Source organism: Pteronotus mesoamericanus, unplaced genomic scaffold (genome assembly GCF_021234165.1).
Source record: "Pteronotus mesoamericanus isolate MK-2021 breed Mesoamerican mustached bat unplaced genomic scaffold, CSHL_Meso_final contig_90, whole genome shotgun sequence".
Lineage (NCBI taxonomy): Eukaryota > Metazoa > Chordata > Mammalia > Chiroptera > Mormoopidae > Pteronotus > Pteronotus mesoamericanus.
Genome location: NW_026555277.1, coordinates 5620778 through 5636978, shown reverse-complemented (window position 1 = coordinate 5636978; position 16201 = coordinate 5620778). Strand labels below are relative to the sequence as shown.

General features: G+C 40.2%; 1 protein-coding gene across 1 annotated transcript in view; it reads right to left on the bottom strand.

The window, feature by feature from the left end:
- FARSB (phenylalanyl-tRNA synthetase subunit beta) overlaps positions 1-16201 on the bottom strand; it is a 55125-nt gene that overhangs the window by 23522 nt on the left and 15402 nt on the right. Inside the window, exons 11-15 of the mRNA XM_054585617.1 lie at positions 14671-14732; positions 14198-14405; positions 13648-13728; positions 10258-10350; positions 5667-5784 (exon numbers count right to left, since the gene is read on the bottom strand). Of these exons, the coding sequence (XP_054441592.1) occupies positions 5667-5784; positions 10258-10350; positions 13648-13728; positions 14198-14405; positions 14671-14732 (562 nt within the window). The remainder of the gene's footprint in view (positions 1-5666; positions 5785-10257; positions 10351-13647; positions 13729-14197; positions 14406-14670; positions 14733-16201) is intronic.

Sequence of the window (16201 nt, the reverse complement as noted above, 5' to 3'; positions counted from 1 at the left end):
CTTAAGGATATTACAGATATACTCTCAATTTTAAAAACAAACATAAAAGAATATTTTTCCTTAAAATGCATCTATATTATAGCACCAAAATATAATTTTTTTTTCTTTTTTAAATAATTCGAAAAACCAAAAAACAAATGTGAGGAAAAATCTATGACCTTCTCAGCGCATGAAGGACAAAGCTATGTTCTTGTGGGTTGGCTTTTATTTAGTTAACATAAACCTGGAATGGATTTTTATCTATTAAAAAAATATAATCTGCAACGCATGACAGATCACATTATACTCACGTTAGCAGATTTTAACTATGTGGAACCAAACATACTAAAATAACTTTCTACATTAAAAATGATGTTATTTACACAGTTACGATGCCATCACATATGTGAGTGATGCGACTTCAAATATTGTTAATGTCAATGTTCCTGACACCCATATTTTTTGAATTATTAATTGGAAGTTCTACATGCCAAAAATATGAAGTAAAATTAAATTAATCCAGACTGATGACATAAGCTCTCTTCAAAAAACCACATTCCACATGTGGACGCTAGATAATCTTCCACGATCTGATGGCTGCAGAGTTAATGGACAATTTCTCAGAGCTGAAGTATTCCACAAGCTGGCAATGAAAATGCATTTAGTGAGCTCTTTATCAAGCAACGAGTCATAGAAAAAAACTATAAAGATCTGAACCCAATATTTCAGTAGGTTACAATATAAGACAGATACATGAATGGTACAAACCAAGAGCAAATTGAAAGAACAAACCAAATAATAAAAGAACAGTGAATTAGTTATGTTCCCTGCAGCCACAGTGGCCCAGAGAAATGAAAGGAATAAGAATCTTGAATATATTGAATATATTGCAAATAAACTTAGAAAAATAAAATCTGGAACTCCATAGCCCAATTAGTCAAGGTAAGAAGTAGATCGTTCCTGACTAGAAAATCAGCTTCAGCGAGAACGCGAAATTTTAGAAACTATTTAAAGAGGATTTGGGAAGCAGAGGAAATGAGGCTAGTACCAGGACTGCAGCAACGCTTTGGAGAAAGAACAGTCTGAGCAGGAAGGGAAGGGTTGGAGTAGGTGTGCTTGCTAAGGCAAGTGAGGGAACTGGAGCCCTTTGAACCTATTCCATCTCCTAAAATAATTATTAAAACCCCAGATTCTTTAAATGCAGTAGTTGAAACTAAAGTGCATGACAATTTGATTATCAGCGTTCTCCACAGATATATGTCAAACTGACAACAGAATGGCTGTTTTATGCTAAATCTGCTTCACCCTCTCTACTTCACAAAGCCAACTAAGTCATCTTTCTTATGCTGCGGTTCCTTTTAAACTTAAACGCAGCCCAGCGATGCATTTTCTCCTGCCTTTTCAGTGAGCTTCTAGGCATACTAGAGGCTTCAGCGGCCATCATGAAATAAACTGTGATGGCAGAATTCAATCTGCATTTAATAAAAAGCCAGAATGTTGGACTTTGCAAAATATAGTTGCATTAAGATTAGCAATTCACAATTAGGTCCTCTGCTCCTCTAAAGTCATTTTTTACTATTTTGTTTATAGTTTAGTTATCCTTGACATCGAACAGAAAAAACAAAAGTATTAACAACTGGAACCAATCGATAACTCACACAGCAGCCTGATTTGTTAGCTGCAGTGCTGCCTCTATGACTTCCCCGTTATAAGGCTGAAAATTTACTCGGCAGCAGTCAGCATGTAACTTCTCAATCCAAAGATACATGTCACTCTGCCCAACAAAAGGGATAAATCGGCTTAGTCCTTCGAGTCATGACTAATTTTTTTAAATGCTGCAGCAACTTTGGATCTTAAAACTCAGCAAATGCAGCGGTTGGCTCAGCCTCAAAGAACTGGAATGTGTCTGAGTCAGAGTGGAAGTCTTAATACTTGAGCAGCGCGCCCGACTCAGTCACTAAACGGGCAGCCAGGCCGAAAGCATCACCACAGGGACGGTCAGTCAAAAAAGCCCACCTCAACACAAGAAACTGTCCAGTGTGGCCAAGGATGAAAACGGGGGCTAGCAGTCCTGCATTTACTCTCCCAGGAACGCGGCCCAACGTGTGTGGGAGGCGCACTGAAATCCAGTACAGATCCTTGCTCATCTCCATTTTGGAAGATACGCTGGCCTACACAAAGCCAGCAGGAGGCTGGGGGCGTTGGGTAGGCCCTAAATCTCACAACGCTAGTTTGTGGCACTGGTCGCTCCCTTGCCTGTGCTATCGGGGCACCTTGCACACTGCCGCGGAGCAGCACCTAGGAAAATCTGTTCCCTGTCTATATTCCTCGAGACTGGCGACTCTGCCTCTTATAGTCTAAGCAGTCCCGAGCATGAACAAACATACAAACAAATGAAAACAAAAAACAGGAACTCAAAAGTACTCCCCCCCCCAAGGCCATGAAGGACACTGCCTTGCTTGCTGTGGCCACGCACGCCTGCCCTTTTTAGGTCTGTAGTTTAGGTTTGCCCCAATTAAGGAAAATCTCGGGCACTTTCTCATTAACTGGAAACCTCCTTTATCATTTCATTTTTCATGGACTAGATTTTTTTCTTCAAAATAGTTTATTATTTAGTAGGAAAAGGCTAATGTAAATCCAACAGAGAAATGTTTACTGCTTTGAAAAGCAGTAAAAACATATGTGCTCATTTCATTAAAAAGAAGTGGGTGATGAAATACTGAAAAAATGTTCCCGTTTTTAAGTAAATTCCCACATTTGTACATTTTGGTTTTCTTAAAAAAACAAACAAACAAAAAAACACACGCAACAGAAGAAAAACCAATTAAGCAAAGGTTAGGATAAAAATGAGCCTAAGAATCTTAGCAAGGTGATATTATCCTTGAATAACCAGCAAAGGTTTTCAAATCATTCTCACAGAAAATTACCAAACCAGGACCCTAGGTATCTGACGTTAGGGGTTGCTACTGCCCTAACAGTGAAAGCAGACACCAAACAGTGCTTATTATATGGCCAGAGCTTTTCACTTAACACTTACAGTAACCTAATGAAATAAGTGCTAACATTGTCCCCGTGGTACAGAGGAGGGAACTAAGACACAGAGAGAGATGAAATACACTGTCCGAGGTTACGCAGCGGGCGAGCGGCGGAACCACGGCTGAGACCCAGGCATGGGGACTGCAGTCTCCTTCCGGAACCGCTGGGCCGCCTCGCCTAGAGAGGCCTCTATGTGCACCAGATGGCAAGTAGGGAGTCCACGTGTACATATTTAAAATAATCCATCAGAAAAGCTACTTTTGTTATGAAATAAAATCCAGGCCTACCTAAAGAGGAAACACACTCCACATAAATTAAAGCAAACCTATGACTTCAAGACGGTAAACTTACAGAGCAGACGCACCTCCTTCATTTCTCAAATTCCAGCGATATGATAGAAAATTTTACAGAAAGAGAATAAACCATGATGGTGCAAGACAACAGGCAAAAGTAATTATCAGATGGACATGGCTGGATGGGGGAAGTAGAGCAAATTAATCACAACTGAAAACAGGAATAGCGGAGGTCTACTGCAGAAATGAAAACTGTTCTTCCTGACGGAATGAAGTGCAGCAGAAATGCAAGCCTTTGAGTTAAAAAGCACAGGGACTGGGTTTCTGGGGCTATCATCAGCGATGCCTGCAGCACTAGCACTGAAGACTAGCCCCTCTCAGGGGCGGGAGGATATCTCCAAGCCTGGGTCTTGGGGCAGAGGGGAGCCTATGTCTAGGCCTTCCCAAGAAATACAGAGGGAAAAAACAAACAGTAAAGGCACCTCTACCCAGTCCTGTAAGCGCCCCAAAGTGCTCCGTGCCAGCAGCGAAACCCTCCTTGTGGCAGCTGTGGGGACTGCAGCCTGCCCCTCACCACACCCCCCGCCCCCCCCCGCCCCCCGCACTCAGCGGCCTGCTTGGGAGCCCGCCCAGCCGGACCCAGCCCCACAGGGAGCCCCTGCAGTTAGGGAAGAGGCCTCCTGCGAAATCAGTGTTCCAAAACTTTTGACCAAACATGGTGTAACTAACCTAATTCTCTATTTATAAATATGTTTGAAACACCAAGGATCGAAACACCATAACACTCTGAGAAGATGAAAGAAAATAAGTGGAAGTTAACAGAAAAACTTGACATTGGAATTAGAACAAATTCTGAGCTGTACAATGGAGGATGAGGCACAAGAACCCTCATAACTATTTATAGCTGGCACTGAAAATGTTCTCAGGTTTCTATTACAGCAGATTTACCACTGAAAGAAAACTCTATAGATTGATACTAAAATGAACTTTTATCCTCTAAAGAGATAAGCACAGAGATCAAAATTCTAACCCTACCTCTAAGGCCAGTATTTATGAAGGCTTAGGAAAATAACCATTTTTCTGTCTTAATTTTCCTATATATTTAAAGGGGACAATGTTTTTTTTATACCATCTACCTCAAAGAGATAGCTTAACAATTAAAAGTAAAGAAGTCTGTTAAACTTTTTTGAAAAGTAAAAAGCAGCATGCAAACGCAAGGCGATGCTGTTGACAGAAAACAGGCTGTGTGCCAGGGAGCGGGCAGGATCGCGCTCTGGCTGAAAAGTTTGCTGGGGACGGTCCACGCACAGAGGTCGAGGAAAAGGCCTCTACTTTGGTTAACGGACTCATAAGAACACACTCGGAATACTGTAGTCCAGGATAAGGCTCGCTGAATAAACACCGCTGAGACTTGAACTGTTAATTCCTGGGAACCAAGGAAACACTGCCAGCAACTTAGTCATTTGAGAGAACTGCTCACCAAGAGATGACCTCATATACGGCTCGAAACAGTCACACTTACGTAAGTTTGCAGACACGGAGAAGTCTGAATGAGACATGGGAAGCTTGCCTTAGACAGTCTTCCCCGTCAATCGGGTAGAAGTCCTTAGTAAATATACATTTTTTAAATAACTACTACATTCCAGATGTTGAACCAAGCAACTTGCTCTATTAACAAGTCCAGACCATACCCAAAAGAGACAAAAAGTGGTAAAACACATTCACAGTCACTACCTGGCAAAACAGTCATTAGGGACAGCAGGGGTGGTGACAGTCGCTGCTAAACCAGAAGGGCAGGAAATCAAGTGCCTGGAAATGACAGGCACATAAACCACATGATATAGGAAAAAGAGAAACACACCTCAGTGCTTTTCAAGCTGAGGTTTTAATAGGGTGCTTCTAAAATGTTAAGTTCTTTGCTAAAATTTGCTTTCTAGTAAAAGAAGTAAGAGATAGAGTAACCAAATATCTGGACCATGCTTGGACTGATTCAAATCATTTGTGAAAATTAAATTTATGAAACAATTGTGAAAATTGAAACACTAGCTAAATGCTGATAATAAGATATGATAGTGTTATTTGGGTTATTTAGAAAAGACCAGAATGACAGCCCTTATCTTTTAGAAAGTGATACTACAGTGTTTGTTGATGAAACAATGTGTCAAGGAACCACCTTAAAATAACGTGAGCAGGCTGGAGTGTGAACGAAAGAAACCTAGCCATGTGCTGCTAACAGTTGAAGCCAAGTGTTGCATTCATGAGGGCAACTATACAACTTTCTCTACTTTTATATACAGTTGAGATTTTCATAATAAAAAAATACTTTAGGTATACAAATCAAAGGTGGCTCAATCTTACCTTTGCTAGAATCTTTTACTACGATGTCAGAGATTTCAAACAGTTTCAGAGGAAGGGGCATCTTCCGATTCGCTGCTATGGTCTTGAGGAGGCCAGGAAGAAGGGTGGTGCGTGCCACCTACAGGAAAAGACACAAAACTGCACTGACCAAACAGGAACCAGACAGACACACAGTGCTTCTTCCCCCTTATCATCAGGGGATGTTGTTCCAAGAGCCTCAGTGGATGTCTGAAACCACAGAGAGCAACCCTTTATATGAATGTGTGCGTGTGTGTGCACGCACTATGATTTTCCCTATCCATACATACCTATGATAAAGTTTATGGCTTCACTTGGGAATATCTGAATTGCCAGCGCCATCGCTCTTGTAATTAGAGGCCATTGTTATGTAAAATAAGGGTCACCGGACTACCGCACTGCCACGCCGAGACGGTCAGTCTGATAACCTAGCCGGCTCACTAAGCGGCAGGTGGCGCATACACAGCATGGACATGCTGGAGGACGGGTAACTTGTGCCCCAGATGGGGCGGCGAGGGACAGGGCGAGACTTCCCAGCACCACTCGGGACAGCTGCACTTTAAAATTAATGTACTGTTTATTTCTGGAATTTCACTTTCAATATTTCCAGACTGGGTTGACCGCAAGTTTCCTTGAAACCAAGGAAAGTGAACCCACAGATAAGAAAGGGGGGTGGAGAACAAGCGGACTTGGTTAGAGACAAAGCCAAAAGACCCCATGGCTTCACAAGACACTTCTGGAAAATGCAGTGTGTAAATATCTGTCATTTTTTTCACAGTTAACTGAACATTTATTTTATTAAAAGTAAAAACAAATAACTGTTTAAACAGATAGCTATAACAATAATCAAGTCATTTTTATTTTTCAGTTTTAGGTCATTCAAAAAGCTAAAATGTTCTGACTTCCAAACTCACAAAATAAAAAAATCATAAATTTGATTCAAAAAAATAAGCGATAAATATTGTAACAAATATAATTGCTTTTATTTAGAATTAGCTAATCATTTTTAAAATTTAAGTTAGCTTTCAAGATTTCAAATATGTAAATTTTCATGTCCTGCCTTATTTTATAAATTGAAGTAGATTACAAGAAATATAAATACAGGATGGGGCCAAAGCTGCCTTACAGTTGTTCATATGGAAAATAATACTATAATCAATAAATAAGAATACATACTGTGTTTCGCATACTCACAACTGTAAACCTACTTTTGCCCAACCCTGTATTTAAATAGATTAACTATGAATTAATCAAAAATTTAAAAACCAGGACCAGGGAAAATGTAAATGCAATTAAAATGCCAGGACAATGAGGAAAACAGATCACAAATATGTAGGCGCTAGAAGCGCGATGCCACTGCTATGGGCAGGCTGTGGCTGCAGTTTCCAGCTGAGTAGCCAAAAAGCACAAATACACATCTCAGTTCTTTAGAACAAACAAACAAGCACAAAACCGCAGAACTGCTCTGCTTTTGTCTGTGGAATACATTCCCCATTCGAAGGCAGAGGAGGCCTGCCCGCCGTGAAGACACAGTGTGGCCGGCAGGGTTTCGTCAGCAGCGGGGCATCAGCGAGAGTCTGGGCTCTGCAGGCTCCAGCACCACTCTTTTTCCCAGCCTCCTGCATGAGCTTCCTACGCTGGTTCTCCGCTTCCATTCCTGCCACCCTCCACTCTATTCTCCACAGAGAGATCCTTTAAGACCTAAATCAGATCATGAAACTACCTGGCTCAAAAATCTCCAGTAGGTTCCCATAAACTTTGAATAAAATCCATGCCCTGCATGGGACCCTATATGAACCTGGCCCTGACCCCTCTCCCACCTCACCCCTTGCTGCTCCCCTTGGCCTCCTGCATTCCAGCCACACACCCACACGCTTCGAGCAGGTTTCCATCTCAGACCTCCACCTTCGCTCTTTCCTCTGCCCTGCACATCCTTCCTCTAGACCTTACTGTCCTCAAGCCTCTGCTCAAAGGTCCTCTCCCACAGAAGCCTGCCTTGACCACCCTACCTAAAACAGCAGCCTCTCCTAGATCCTACACAAGGAGGAGTAAGCCTCTAAGGGGACTTGCTGGACTGTGGGGTGGGGGAAAAGAGAACATCTTTCCTTTCACATTCATTCTACCAGCAAGCTGCTATTCGCCTTCAACTTAGTGCTTTCTTAAATACCACTCGCTTTCCCCAAACTACGATGTTAAGAAGAAAGCTCAACTCAGTGGAATAGAAATAAGCTACTTTTGTAGATAACTTTTCTTAGTGTTTTTCTGTTTATTTTATAGATAAGCCTTATTTGCTTATTTAAAAACCCACAGTAATACAAAACCCAAATGTGATCAAGCTTCTAGCTCTAACTACCAATTATGGAAATATAGGGGGACCACTGGATGTAGTTAGCAAAATCCTAAATGTGAGAACTCTACCGGGCAAATGACTCAGTTTCTTCAACACGATGAGAGAGTGAAAGAGTCACAGAGTGGGAATCAGAGAGAGAGAGAGAGAGAGAGAGATATTGGTGGGGGAACCTATAGATTAAGAGAGACTTAAGCAGCACACCAATCAACTTTGATGTGCAACTTCATTTGAGTCCCAAATCAAACTAAAAAAATTTAGCCAATTAGGAAAATTTGATCAATGGCTGGATATTTAAGGATATAAAAGAAGATTATTGCAAATTTGGGGCAGAGGCGATGTGGAAATATTCAGAAATTTTGTTTATAATAATTATAATATTTTATGTACTTTGACTAAATAGCATTTCTTTCATTCATTCTCTAACATACCTACGATCAGAAAATAACCCAAAGTTAAAAATTATGCAGGAAGAACGGGCTTAGATAATCAACTGAGTTACATGACCATCAACTTTAATTTAATTGAATCATAAATAAATATAAACCCATTAGCTACATTAGTATTGGTAGGACATATCTACTGGTAAAGCAGAAGTAAAATATAGAATCTGTCGAGCCTGTAAGATAGACTCACTTTTATCTCTAATGCATTTTTTACAGAAATATTGATTCTTAAGTGTGCAAAGCCACAGTTATTTATAGTGATATTTAATGTGTTTCTGATTTGTTTTCCTTCCACTTACATAGAATATTAAGACAGGATGTAAACCCTAAAAAACACAACATTACCACATCTTAAGAAAGCTATCAAGTTTGATAAGTAAAACTGGGAGAAAAAGAAAAATTTGCAATAAACTCAAATAAAAATCCATTAAGATTTACTGAAACGCCACCCTATCCGAACAAACTTGAAAAATCTCTTATTAAAGAGAACACCATGGGTATTTTTAAGAATAGAAGAAAAGCTAGTGGACCTCAGAAAGCACATCATAAAAGCTCAGTATCAAAATCCTTCCAAACTAGTGTGAAGATTCCTCAAAGTTCTGACATTGCATATAGAGAAATAATTCATGTATTTGATGCATATTACCAATTAGTTCTTTAATTAGTCTAGTTTTAATCTGCCACATTAGTAGATAGTTCTACAGAAAAAATTTAGATTTTTAAGTTAGACTTACACATATTTAGAGCTTTTAGAATTTTTAGAACTAATCCAGCCCGATTTTACGTAAAAACAAAGATCAAAAGAAACTATCTCAGAGTTCAGACATTATAATAGCATTAACTTCATTGAAAGCATTTCTTTCCAAGATTCCCTTAATGTTAGAAGACGTGATTTTCTCTAAAGCCTAGGTTAAAAAATATCATAGAGAATTGCACGTGCAAGAAAAATAGAATGAGAGCTTATTAATATGAAAAAAATGTAAAGTCACTAATGAGCAAAAATATATTATAAACTTGAAATGCTCTTTATAGTTAATGTCCTAATCTATAACATAAATCATTTAACATTTACTAATGTAATATCATTCTCATTTAACTATTTCTAAACTCCTCATGAAACTGCCAATAAACTAGACAATTACAATGGAAGACACAGGCAGCATAGTCAAGAACTGATGTTAATGACTGATTTTAAAGTGAATGACTTAAGGACTCACCTATTTATTAAATAGGTGAAAAAGACAGGACTCACCTATTTATTAAATAAGTGAAAAAGATGAAATCTGAAGAGTATTAAAAAATTGATTATAAAATGGAAATTTCAGACAAGACTGGGCTAGACAACATATATAGCAAGTAAGAAACAGCTACAAAGTTAATCAAGAAAAGATTTTAAAATCTTAAGAATTTTTGTCAGTAAAGGACAAAAAGCTTATCGAAGAAGAGATTTTTAAAAAGCTCTAAGATTTGCTGTATGAGTACGCGCAGAGGCTTTTCGTAACTCAAGTACTGCCCCACTGTTTTTTTAAAAAAAGATTTTATTTATTTTATTTTTAGAGAAGGGAAGGGAGGGAGAAAGAGAGGGAGAGAAACACCAATGTGTGGTTGCATCTTGCACACCCCTTGCTGGGGACCTGGCCTGCAACCCAGGCATGTGCCCTGACTGGGAATTGAACTGGCAATCCTTTGGTTCACAGGCCAGCGCTCAATCCACTGAGCCACACCAGCCAAGGCTGCCCCACTGTTTTTACCAAAATGCTTATCTACTGAAAATTCTTACCTGAAATTCAGCTGTTTTAGGATTACTTATACGGACTGCCTGTGTTGCAGAAATATCCAAACCAAGTTTATCAGCAATATCTTCCTTGGAGCACTAAGAAATACAATACATACAAAATAGTTCAGTATGGAAAAGTGATGAACAAATTTAATATACAAAGTATTTAATGCCGTAAGTCAACTTAACAGTCTTTGAGCAATGTTGATTCTCTATTTAAATCAGTAAGTTAAGAATAAGCTAAGAATAAATATTTATCAAATAACTCAGTCCCAGAGCAGATGCAATTTAACAGTAACAGTTCTCTTGATACAGAGCAGAAGTGAATGTGCACACGGAGGGTGGTGTGACCTGTACTCGGGCTCTTCCTAAGCTGGCCGCCCATCTGCCTTGTCAGTCTAACCGCCTAAGATTCCCTAATGCCCTCCTGATCTACTTGCTACCATCCCCCAGGGCTGTACTTAAATTGACAACTCTTCCACCTCTTCCATTCAGATATCCCTCCTGACGCCAATCCGATTTCTCTCCCTCCTTGGAGTCCCCAGGCTTTCTGTATTGACTGCCTCTGTGCTCTGCTAAATCCATACTGACTTATGGCAGAAGGGTAGGACTGAGAGCCGAATTCAAGTGGCCATTTAACTCCTGTGCGTATGTACTTGATAAAGCTCCAAGTAATAAATGAACGTCTAAGCACTCATCCATGAAAAAGACAAAGATGCTTGTCACTCTTAAAACCAGGATGGTAAGCAGAAGTTATGAAAATAAAACTATTAGGTACAGTAAATCTAATAATAAATGAGAAGAGATTATGCAAATATAATGCTTAAGTGACCAAAAAGAATTCGCAATGATAATAAATAATTATCACATATACTAATGCTCATTTTTTAAAAAAGTTTAAAACTTTACATGAAATTAACATAACATCATATTACTATATTATTTTCCAACACTACAGGCCACAGCTCACTGCACTGTTCTACAAAGTGACCTTCAAGGACTACCTGGCCTGTAATTCACTTGGGAGACAAGCGCACGTTTTGTTTCATTTTATGCCAATGCCAGCTCTGGCTGTGCTCTCTTGGGAAGGACCCTGAAGCCAGATCTCGGCACGGTAGAAAAATGCACCCTGACCTGCCACTGTGCAGGGGTGGAACATGGGGGCCACCGTGCTGGGAATAACCGTTTTTCCCACTGAGTTTTTACAAGATGTAGAAATAATATGCTCAGTTAATTAGGAAATGCAATTTACATGACGCAATCTATTCTCAGAAAGAACTAGTACTGTCTGTATAAAAAAGGCTCCACAGACACATGGTAATGCAGCCAGGTGGAATCTGGGTGACCTTGTACTTTACCATGACAATGGACGATGAGGGACAGAAATAATAAGCAGCGTAAATCAGGTATCCTGAACTGACAGTAGCTAGTAGACAGGAAGGAATATTTCTTAAATGTTAATATTTATGTGTTTATTTTAAAGCATTACAAAAATACAACAAGTGAAGCCCACAATTTTTATAAATACTATTATTATAATGAGGCTAGTATAGGTATTTAGTTTTAAAAGTAAGGTATTATTTTATAACCTCTTTAAGAAAATATAACAACGAGTATGCAGATAGCAAATATCCTAACAATGAGATGCGAAATGCTTACACTTGGGATGTCAAGGGCTGGGTTTTAGGAAATGGGCTGATTCTCTTATGCAAAAAGTAGATAAAAAGCTCAGAGATGTTCAGGTTTGCTTGGAAAGTGTGGGACTTCATAAATACCTTTAATGATGAAATTCCCATAGGAAAACTGTTGTTACAATCTAAAGCTCTGTAGCACCCCACTCCTTTCCCCTGGTGATAAACAACGTGATGAAGTGACTTTTGACAGCTGGACAGAGCGGCACTCCTGGTGGGGCAGTTGAGTCACAGGCCCTGGGTACAGACAGACCTGGGCTGAGTCCCCAGCCCAGAGCCGACAGGCTGCATGGAGTGGGCCAAGTTACCTAAGTGACCTGCTGCGCGGGACAGGGAGGCCTCCTTACGGGGCCGCACTGACCGATGGGGTCGTGCCAGAAAGCCCTCGGCACAGAACCAACTCTGCAGGGCGGCTACTAGCCAGGCGGCAGAGAGAGCACGGGCTCCCCTGAGAGCCTGGGGCCAGTTACAGAGTCAAATTCTGTGCCACTTAACAAAATTTAAAAAAACAGTATTAATTTTTCAAAGCTATTTTGTTTCTGTATTTCATTTTACATGAAATCATCAGCGCTCACAACTGGTATGTACGTGTGTGTGTGTGTGTGTGTGAGAACAACATGGCACACAAGCATAGCATACACAGTATGAGATTACAGAAAAGGCCAGGTTTTTGGCCACGGTTTTCCTGCTCTCCAGGTAAACCTGTCAGGTGCTCATCATCCTCGCTTGGCATCAGGCTTCCTCACTGATACAGTGCCTGACATAACACGTGTCAGAAATGCTGCTAAGATAATGACCGTTGATTCAGAAAAAATCAAGGTGTGGAACTAGATCTGTAACTCCCTTCTGAAGGTAATATCCTGTGAATTACAAATACTCAGGAAAGTGACTGTGGGAGAGGCTGCATCTCTTTACCCACCCTCCTTGAACTGGTAGGAATTCCCACTACTGCCTTCCGTAAATATTCTAAAACTTTGAGAATTATAGGGCTGGAATTGAGTTGAGGGGAGAAAAAGAAGTAGCTTGTTTCTAATGTCTTTGTTTGTTTTGTTTTGGTTTTTGCCCTACATGATTAGGTGGAACTTACTTGAATACTCAAAACTACACTAGGCTTCCCAGAAATGGTCAGCAAGAGAAAAGGAAACTACAAATTACATGCACATTTTATTCTTTTCAAATGGTCAATGTGGTGGGGGAGGGGGATTTCCTTCTGATTTTGAAATAAAATTCATTTCCTGATTTAGGCCTTTTATGTCAGCTTTTCAACTCAAAGCAAATGTTTGTGAACATGTTCAAAGACAAAGAAATAAGTTCAATGTGGAACCGTCCCCAAACCCTTAACTAGTGTGGCGTCCATCAGAGGCACGACCAAATTAAGGCTAAAAATTCTAACCTAATAAATTTGGTTATGAAATTCATTGTGAACTATCAACACTTACATTAAACTGTAAAATACATTATCATCTGTTTCTTAAGACACTTTTTTAGTCCTTCATGCTTTTCTGCGACTTAAAAAAGAAATCTTTCAACATTTCTTTACAAGAAAGTGTACCACTTCACGTAACAGTTACTCAGTTACTCTTTTAAAACCTGAAGATTTTGGCAGTCTAGATTTTGTAAATCCATATAAGGAATCACAGAACCGATAATGCGGAGTTTCAAAGGGAACAGTCGGCTGCGCAGAAAGCCCCTGGAAACATACCAGAGCAAAGGTAAGTGCCTCAGTGAAGCCCGCGGCCGCCATGTCGTATCTCAGAAGTTCTGTGAGCTTATTCAGGGGGAACTGGAAAAAAGAAAGTTTACTTTAACTCGCCTCTATAAAATTTTGTATTTTTAAAGAAGACATCTATCCATAACCTGTTAGTAAAAGGAAACCTCCCTTCCGTCCTCACTACCACGCTGCCAGCACCGCCCCTGCTCCGCGCCGTCGGCGGCCGACAGGCCTGCACTGTACCTCTCCCACTCAAGCTTCTGCCGCCAGGCCCGACCGAGGAAATGAACCTCCCAGTCAGAGAGTCACCAAGGGCTCCACACTCAACACCTGTCTTTCTTCAAAGAACTAATCACAGGTTTTCGACTTCTTCCATTCAGCTGGGCATCTGTTTTGTATCCTCTCCACAGAAAATGCCTCTCGGAGAACAGCACGTCCAAATATTGCTTAATCCCTATGTTTTGTTTCTCTCAAGGCCTTCCTCGCAGTCAACCGTCGCTTTCTAACAATAAGGAGTGTTTATTTAAGGGTGCAGTCTTACCTGATTAGCTATGGTGTATGTTTTCGGGAGAGTCATGTGAATGTTGTTATAGCCATAGGCAATAGCTGCATCTTCTACAATGTCACATGCATGGATAACATCAGCTCTGGTCGGAGGGATTTCAATCTCAATCTGATTCCCATCACCAATGACTTCTGACTTTAAGTACATCCTGGTCAGAAGCTTAGCAAGATTTTCTGGAGTTTCTCTGAAATAGGAATGCATAAATGTCACTGGACTATTTAAAACATGTTTTTATTTTGTTTTAAAACATGCTGCTAACTGAAATAGCAACCTTTCTTTCTAAATTCCATTAGACACTACACATACTAACAGATGTCCACTTATCACTTCACTTACTCTGAAGGGGTATCTCCCAGCATTCTTTCAGGAAAAAATTAAATAACCCATGCGTACTTCATTCTTGAATTCTCTCCAACCATAAATAAATAAATGAAGTTTCCAGAGCATACCTGATTCCAACTTTTTTGTTAATTAGGTCAGCTCTCACCACCTCCTTTCGGTAAACCAGTTCCTTCAGAGAGAGAGAGTTTGAGAGGCTGAAATCATCCATGCTGGATGCAGTGTTAACCTCTTTCTAGTTCAACTCACTGCTACAGTTTCCTCCCCTTCCCCTCCGCTGCCCCATCCCCTCCAAGAAACTGTCACATGTCGAAATTACTTGGTTTGGTGTTTCAAAACATTATTATGGAGAAATAAATCTGCTATATTTTTCATTTTTATTAACACTTGGCAATTCTCATATTGAAAAGAAAAAGGAACTTTTTCAAGTCAGACATAATTTTAAAACAGACTGAAAAACCATCTCTGGCCAATCCCAACCACTACTCTGGGTAAACTATACAAATGGCCACAAATTCCTCCAGTTTCTGTGGCCTTGGAGTCTACTTCTCCCCCACCCTTCAATCTGGCAAAATTACTGGTTTTGGCCAGCAAGACAGCTTGCTTATAAGCACCTGAGCCCCGGACTTGTTCTCTTGCTGCCGGGAATCCTGCGGCCACCATCATGGAATGAAGACCAGGCTAGCTAGATGAATGAGGAGAGACACTTGACCTGCTGACCCCACTGCCAGCAGGGCACATGCCAGCGAGGCCATCTGAGGTCATCCAGCTGTTAGCCTACCCACCAGCTGACTACACAGGAGCAGGCCCAGCAGAATCTAGCCAAGCTGGGCCAGACCACAAGAACTACCCAGGTGACTAACAATCAAGAGATAAACTGCTGTTATTTTAAGTCCTTAACTCTCGGGGTAGTTTGTCATGTGACATAAGCTAACTGGTAACAGGTATGGAAATAAAATTTTTAAAAAAAAATACTGTCCATAATTTCAGTCATGCTTTCTATTTTGAATTATAACTAATACTCTAGAATAAAAGATGATGCTACATGCTAATGTTATCAGGAAGGGTAAGGTTTTGATGTTGACAGATTTTATCTACTTTAAAAGCTATTTGCATATTAATAGAAGAAACTCTTCTAGGCTGATTTACTTCATAAATGACAGAGAAAAGTGAAAAATCCACGCCCCCCCAAAAACACAAACAAACCCAGTTCATAAAAGAATGGACTCACTGAATCAGAACTATTACAGTGACCATCTTGATATTTAAAAAGCCCTCTTAGAGGAGGGAAAAGCTCACAATTGAGAATAATGCTGTTTTACTTTTTTTTTAACTTACAGTGATTTATTCCAGCAAATAAATCACAGGAATTACAGTCATCTCATGCTATAGTATACTGTAGTGCGCTGGGAGCTGAAGTTGGACTGTCTGGGCTTAAATCCTAGTCCCACCTTTAATAGTAACAGGCAAATTATTTTACATCTCAAGGTCTCTGTACCTCTGTCTAGAAAAAGGCACAATAATGGCATCCACCCTCACAGGCTTAATGTGAGGATTAAATCCATGTAATGCACATAGCATGGTTCTTGGATGGATGGATGGACGGATGGATGGATGGATGGATGGACGGACGAACAGACA